The sequence below is a fragment of the Sus scrofa genome, chromosome 14, assembly GCF_054392235.1.
Source record: "Sus scrofa isolate SSC_HxYL_T2T_F1_AM1 chromosome 14, Sscrofa_HxYL_maternal_Yorkshire_Landrace_v2.0, whole genome shotgun sequence".
Classification (NCBI taxonomy): domain Eukaryota; kingdom Metazoa; phylum Chordata; class Mammalia; order Artiodactyla; family Suidae; genus Sus; species Sus scrofa.
In genome coordinates, this window is record NC_139396.1 from 71,883,864 (window position 1) to 71,890,589 (window position 6,726).

The 6,726-nt window shown below is 55.1% G+C and overlaps 2 protein-coding genes across 6 annotated transcripts in view; one reads left to right on the forward strand and one right to left on the reverse strand.

The window, feature by feature from the left end:
• The first annotated feature begins 33 nt into the window (after positions 1 to 33).
• The window catches only part of P2RX6 (purinergic receptor P2X 6), a 39,906-nt gene continuing 33,213 nt past the window's right edge, over positions 34 to 6,726 (forward strand). For 3 of the 5 annotated variants that reach the window (XM_084994060.1, XM_021074042.2, XM_021074045.2), the window contains exon 1: positions 34 to 2,358. Coding sequence is in view for 3 of the 5 variants with exons in the window: in XM_021074045.2 (XP_020929704.1) it covers positions 2,334 to 2,358 (25 nt within the window). In the remaining 2 variants the exon portion in view is untranslated. The remainder of the gene's footprint in view (positions 2,359 to 6,726) is intronic. The other 2 variants (XM_084994058.1, XM_084994054.1) reach the window with 2 other exon arrangements.
• Positions 495 to 6,669, reverse strand: LOC100510930 (tubulin alpha-3 chain). Its single transcript, XM_003133000.6, has 5 exons — positions 6,584 to 6,669; positions 5,126 to 5,348; positions 4,188 to 4,336; positions 3,246 to 3,926; positions 495 to 871 (listed from the first exon to the last, which is right to left on the reverse strand). Exons 1-5 carry the CDS (start codon positions 6,584 to 6,586, stop codon positions 575 to 577), a joined length of 1,353 nt encoding a protein of 450 aa, XP_003133048.1. The 5' UTR covers positions 6,587 to 6,669; the 3' UTR covers positions 495 to 574.

Here is a 6,726-nt window from a genome sequence, read left to right on the forward strand (position 1 = left end):
ACCATAGAGACCCGGAAGCGCGCGGCGCTCGCTGAGGGGCGGAGCGGGCCCCGGAAGTGGTCGGCCTGCGGGGCGCCGCGCGCAGGACCGAAACGACTCTGACAAGAACGGGCTGGTCGTGCGATGCGGAGCCCTGGCTGGGCGGGCACGCATGCCTCTGATGAGAGGTGCCCCTTGTGGACGGGAGGGAGGCTCTGGGGCAGCTCCTCCAGAGGACGGGGCGAGGAGGGTGAACGCTGTGGTCCCGCGACTGTGACCCGGACCGCTTCCGGTCCCGGAGGAAGGGCGCGAAGGATCCGGAGTGTTTAAACTTAAAACATTTTCCCCGATTTCCCCACTGGCCTTATACTCTTATTCTGGAAGTAATACAGCAACTGAGGTGCCTCATTTTTTCTCTTTGGGAGGAAACATGATTTTTCCCTAGGAATTCGCTCGGAAAAGGCAAGTATCTGGTCGGGGAACTTGGCCGAAGAGCAACACAGGAGCAGACGACACTCAATACAGAAACTTTAATAGGTAAACACATCTGGAACGTTACAGAGCAGGGTGAAGGGGGGCCGCCTCGCCCTCCCGCTCAGTACTCCTCCCCCTCCTCGGCCTCCGCTTCCACCGAGTCCACGCCCACCTCTTCGTAATCTTTCTCCAGAGCCGCCAGGTCCTCCCGGGCCTCCGAGAACTCGCCCTCCTCCATGCCTTCCCCCACGTACCAGTGCACGAAGGCACGCTTGGCGTACATGAGGTCGAACTTGTGGTCCAGGCGGGCCCAGGCCTCGGCGATGGCCGTGGTGTTGCTCAGCATGCACACGGCCCGCTGCACCTTGGCCAGGTCTCCCCCTGGGACCACCGTGGGGGGCTGGTAGTTGATGCCCACCTGCCAGAGAAGGGGAACAGATGGAGACGTTTATACTGTGGCGTGAAAAATGGTACCTTGTTTTTTAAAACAAGGCCCCATGGGAATTGGTACTTTCTTTTTTGGCAGTATCTGACAACATTTAATATTCTTTGACCCAATACTGTCACGTTTTGGATTTACCCACATAAGAGCAAAAGCTACATGTATAGAGATTTTTATGTATTTAGTTTAGGGTACTGTTTGAAATGGCAAAACTGGTAACATGTCCTTCCTGGGGAACAAGTTATCACACATCTCTACAGTAAAACACGGTACCATGATGAAAAGGAATGAAGAACCTGCCCTGGCCTGTAAATATGTCCAAGGTGTATTGTATACTTGGTAGAAAGCAGAGCAAGTTGAATTCTACCTGAGTGTTTATACTTCAAAATACTTACAGAGTAACAACCAAAGCTGGGAGATACCATGCTGGAGGACAAACAACTGGTAGAGTGCGGACAGATGGCTGGCCCTGACCTAAGGAGCAGCTGGCAGCCAGCACCAGCTTGACGCAGCTCTTCTCCAGAGGAACTGGGAGCAGGGGGCATGTACAGGGGGTTCTGATCTGATCAAGGGGTGCCCCCTACCCCCCAGCTCTAAGACCAGGCTGGCCAGCCCTTCCAAACAGGATGGCTGCCACCTTGCTTTTCCCTTTGGCTACCTGTGTGCGATGAGTCAAGTCTGTCACCTACATGAAAAGAGTGTATTTTCTTTGCCTGTGTTGCTGGCCTCTTGCTGTCAAGATCACTACCAAGAAGCATGATGTGAATACGCACAGAGTATCTCTTGAAGGACAAAGCTCTGAAAGGGAAGAGGACTTCAGCTTTTCACCAGCTTTTTGGACCATTTTAATATTTTGCACCATACTTGCCTTTTTATAATGAAATAACTTAAACACAGAAAAGACTCCTTGGAAATAGTATACCCCTGAAAAAATGGTGAAGTCACAGACTAACAAAAAGGACTGGAAGCCATGAGAGTTCAACACAGTCCATCTGGGGCAGAACCATCTTCTAAGATTCAGAAGCTTCTATGGGAGTTTCTGTTGTGGCGCAGCAAAAACAAATCTGACTAGGAATCTTGAAGTTGCGGGTTTGATCCCTGAACTCGCTTCAGTGGGTCAAGGATCCAGCACTGCCATGAGCTGTGGTGTAGGTCACAGACACAGCTCAGATCCCATGTTGCTGTGGCTCTGGCACAGGCCAGCAGCTATAGCTCCGAGTTGACCCCTAGCCTGGAAACCTCCATATGCCATGGGTGTGGCCCTCAAAAGAAAAAAGAAAAAAAAAAGAAAAAAGAAGGAGCTTCTATGGACAAAGCTGTGACCTGTACCTTTCCACAGACCAATCTTCGCCTGGCTCAGGAATTCAGCCAGTGAGGAGGGGAATCGGTACAGGACACTACACCTCACCATGGTGCTGCCCAGCTGAAACCTCTATGGATGTCCTTGCCTTCCAGAGATCATGGTGAGTGGAGGATTTCAACCCCCACGTATAACTCTAAGGTCTGCAAACCTGTTACAAAAGGTTTAATGAACATTTCCAGGTCAGTGAAATTTGTTAGAGATTTTACCCTTTTCTGTGAGTCACTCTGTCAGTCTTCAATCAGTTGTGAACAAGGACTTTTATCAAAAACCAGGGCACAAAGTAAACCACTGCAGGCATGGTGAGAGGCTTTTAGCCTGGTAATCACAATAGATCTAAAGTGGGACCTTCTGTTATTTGACTTCCAAACACAGGTTCATTGTGACGCTAAATACAGCTGAGTTGCCACCTAAAATGACCGTGCTTCTGGGTGTGAGGCAGTGTTCCCAGGCTGGTTTGGAGAAACAGCAGTGAACCATCCTTTGCCCACACAGTATACACTGGTTAAGGAATTTAAAATTGTTTATAGAAAAATAAGTGTCAACTAATATGTAGTGACAACCAGTGACTGAAGTCATGTAAAAATCTAAAAACCATGATTTCTAACCCTCAAAATGATGAGCACAGACCATGACAAGCTTCTTGAGGAAGCAATGGAGAAATGTGGACAGACAGGCCTGCAGCCAGAGGTCTCTGAAAGTTCCCTGTGTTATTCCTTGTCCCCGAGGCTGTCAGATACTAAAAGCTGTCTCAGTCTCTATAATGTCAAGTATTTTAGTCTATTACCCCATGGGTAGTACAGGGTGGTTGTAAGAAGTACGGGTATATACAGTACTTGGGGAAGATTGAAGCACCTAGCAGATTATAAAAATTGTTTCTCCCTGCAGTGTAACTGCCCTGGAACAGGGGGCCATCTGCAAGGGGGCAGCACTCCATCCCAGGGTCTGCCCCCGGGGTTAAAGGTGAACGTTCGCTGCTGCCCAGCCTACCTTGAACCCAGTCGGGCACCAGTCCACAAACTGGATGGTGCGCTTGGTCTTGATGGTGGCGATGGCCGCGTTGACGTCTTTGGGGACCACGTCTCCCCTGTACAGCATGCAGCAGGCCATGTACTTGCCGTGGCGAGGGTCACACTTGACCATCTGGTTGGCCGGCTCGAAGCAGGCGTTGGTGATCTCGGCCACAGACAGCTGCTCGTGGTAGGCCTTCTCGGCCGAGATGACCGGGGCGTAGGTGGCCAGGGGGAAGTGGATGCGGGGGTAGGGGACCAGGTTGGTCTGGAACTCCGTCAGGTCCACGTTGAGGGCCCCGTCGAAGCGCAGGGAGGCTGTGATGGAGGACACGATCTGCCCGATCAGACGATTGAGGTTGGTGTAGGTGGGCCGCTCGATGTCCAGGTTGCGCCGACAGATGTCGTAGATGGCCTCGTTGTCCACCATGAAGGCGCAGTCCGAGTGCTCCAGGGTCGTGTGCGTGGTCAGGATGGAGTTGTAGGGCTCCACCACGGCCGTGGAGACCTGGGGGGCCGGGTAAATGGCGAACTCCAGCTTGGACTTCTTGCCGTAGTCCACCGAGAGCCGCTCCATGAGCAGAGATGCGAAGCCCGAGCCGGTGCCGCCCCCAAAGCTGTGGAAGATGAGGAAGCCCTGCAGCCCCGTGCACAGGTCCGCCTGCGGGAGAGCAGAGGCCGTGGGTCCACACCCGCCCAGGCCACGGCCAGGCGCCCTCCTTGCCCCCGCAAGCTGACTCGGGTTCACGGTGTCCACAGGGAGCACAAGTCACCCTTAGAGGTCAGACGCAGGGACGTGCCCCAGCCACACTGCGAAGGAAGGGCCTGGCGGGCCTCGTGGTGCTGCCAAGAGACGGGGAGGGAAAACATCCCAGGCAGGCCTGCCCTCCCGTCCGGGAAGCCTTGCCAGGGCCCTTCCTACCAGTTTGCGGATCCGATCCAGCACCAGGTCGACAATCTCCTTGCCGATGGTGTAGTGGCCTCTGGCGTAATTGTTGGCTGCGTCTTCCTTCCCGGTGATCAGCTGCTCCGGGTGGAAGAGCTGCCTGTAGGTCCCCGTGCGCACTTCATCTGCAAAGGACATGCGGGCCACGCTCTTGAGGGTGACTGCAGACTCACCAGGACAGACAGGCCAGGCCCGTCCAGTTCTCTCGGGCACGGCCGCTCCTTGGAGCCCGACAGCATCTCCCAGGGAGGCCTCCATGTGATCCGCATGCCTCATCTGCCGTTTACGGCCCCGGGAAGGTAGAGCCTGACTGGACCCCAAAGGAGGGACACGCTCTCCCGCCCACACACAGGCGGTTCTGCACATGCCATGCTCCGTCCAGGGCATCGCTGAAAGGTCCCTGACACACGAGACAAGGCTGTGGCTTCTGCCAGCCGTGGAGATTCTGTCATCCCCCCGGGTGGCCAGGAAAGCTGCTCTCTCTTTGCAGCTCCCCTTGGGAACTACCTTGGGCTTCTACTCTCAGCAACCTAGCCAAGGTGCTCTACTCACCTTTCTAAGTCCGAGACTCAGGCCAAACTCTCCTGCACCAGCCCAGAGCACACAGAGCAGGGGGGGCCTGCACAACCACCTGTAGGCGGGGTGCACATGACCCCCTGACCGCCCGGGGTGGGGTGGTGTCTTGGGCAGCCTGTCTTACAGCTGGCAAAGCAGCTTTTTTCTGTATAGATTTCCCTAAATTAGGAACCTGAGCCCCACATTTCAAGCACTGACCTTTCAGTTGCTCGGCCAACGTGGCCCCGGGCAAGCACACATGCGTCCGTCCTCTCCACAGAGGGACCCAAAGGAGCTTACATGGGCTCTCGAGGCTCTCCCATCCCCCAGCAGAGCCGCCCAGTGGGCCGAGCACCTACCAACCACGGTGGGCTCCAGGTCCACAAACACGGCTCTGGGCACGTGCTTGCCGGCCCCAGTCTCACTGAAGAACGTGTTGAACGAGTCGTCCCCACCGCCGATGGTTTTGTCACTGGGCATCTGACCATCGGGCTGAATTCCATGTTCAAGGCAGTACAGCTCCCAGCAGGCATTGCCGATCTGAACCCCTGCCTGCCCCACGTGGATAGAGATGCACTCGCGCTGGGGACCAGAACATATGTGTGAGGCCCCCGTCTGTGGGGCTGTTGTCACTTCTGGCATGCAGAACATAAGTTAATCCTTTGATGTGCTTCAGAGTGTCTAGGGCTTTCTTAAGCCTTATTTTTCAGGCAGCTTATGTGACCCTGTGAAAACCGCTTGCTCTTAAGCACCCTAGATGACAGTGACTAGAGTTAGCCCCAGAACCTAAGTGTTTGCTACTATGCAATAACTAGGTTATTTTAAAACTTGGAAGCCATCCCAGTCTAAATTTTAGCTTACAGTTCTAAGAACCTGAGGTCCTGTTTTCTATTATATAAACACCAAATCTCAGCATCAGAGGGCCACATAATATATCAATCATCCCACATCAAGACAAAAAGAAGCATTCCATTCCAGAATGACCTCTGGTGAGCAGAACTTGGTCCTCCAGAGGAGGGACCCATCAGCATCCTGGGCAGCCCCCCGCCTTTTTTTGTCTTTTTGCCATTTCTTGGGCCGCTCCTGCGGCATATGGAGGTTCCCAGGCTAGGGGTCGAATCGGAGCTGTAGCCATCGGCCTACACTACAGCCACAGCAACACGGGATCCGAGCCGTGTCTGCAACCTACACCACAGCTCACGGCAACGCCGGATCCTTAACCTACTGAGCAAGGACAGGGACCGAACCAGCAACCTCATGGTTCCTAGTCGGATTCGTTAACCACTGCGCCAGGACGGGAACTCCTGGGCAGCCCTTTTGAAAGCAGGCTGTTTGTTCTGCCTTACTCCAATACAATTCGCCATTCACTTTGCTAGGTCCCATAGCGCTGGAGCAATCTGTGATCGGAGACCATGCCCTGTTCTCTCCATTTACAAACCGCGGCTGGGAGCAACGCGCGGGCAGCAAGGCCTCGGCCAGGGACGCGCCCGGTAGACTGCATTTCCCTTCTGCCTAGTTACTTGAAGCTTAATCAAGATTGAGCCCCATTCTCACAACCTTGGTGTCTGACCAGGTTCCTTGCGCTCCAACCCGCAGCCCTCCGCTTCCCCCCAGCCCTGGGCCAGATGCCAGCTGCCTTGGCCGGCATCCGTTCCGGGGCTGAGTTGGAGTTTCGCCGTTCCTCCATCTCAGCCTCGGCTCCTACCCAGGCGATACAGAGGCCCACAGGCGGCTCCTCGGCCGGCCTTGGAGGCTTTGTCCCAGCCGTGGGGGACGCACCTCTCCGCCCAGCCAGCCGGCCTTCCCCCAGGCCATACCATGGTGAGCTCCGCCGAGGGTCCGACCGCAACCGCCGCTGCCGCAGTCCAACTGCCCCTGCTCCGCGCGCTCACTTGCAAGACTCACAGTCACCGGCCACAATGCCCATTGGCTCGCTGCTTCGCAGGGTGGGCCGGGCCCC

Excerpts from the sequence above, each read along its gene's own strand:
- LOC100510930 (XM_003133000.6), bottom strand. Across the intron at positions 4,337-5,125 it reads CCTGGAGCCCACCGTGGTTG|ATGAAGTGCGCACGGGGACC; the intron begins GTAGGTGCTCGG and ends TGTCCTTTGCAG. Across the intron at positions 3,927-4,187 it reads TGGATCGGATCCGCAAACTG|GCGGACCTGTGCACGGGGCT; the intron begins GTAGGAAGGGCC and ends GCTCTCCCGCAG.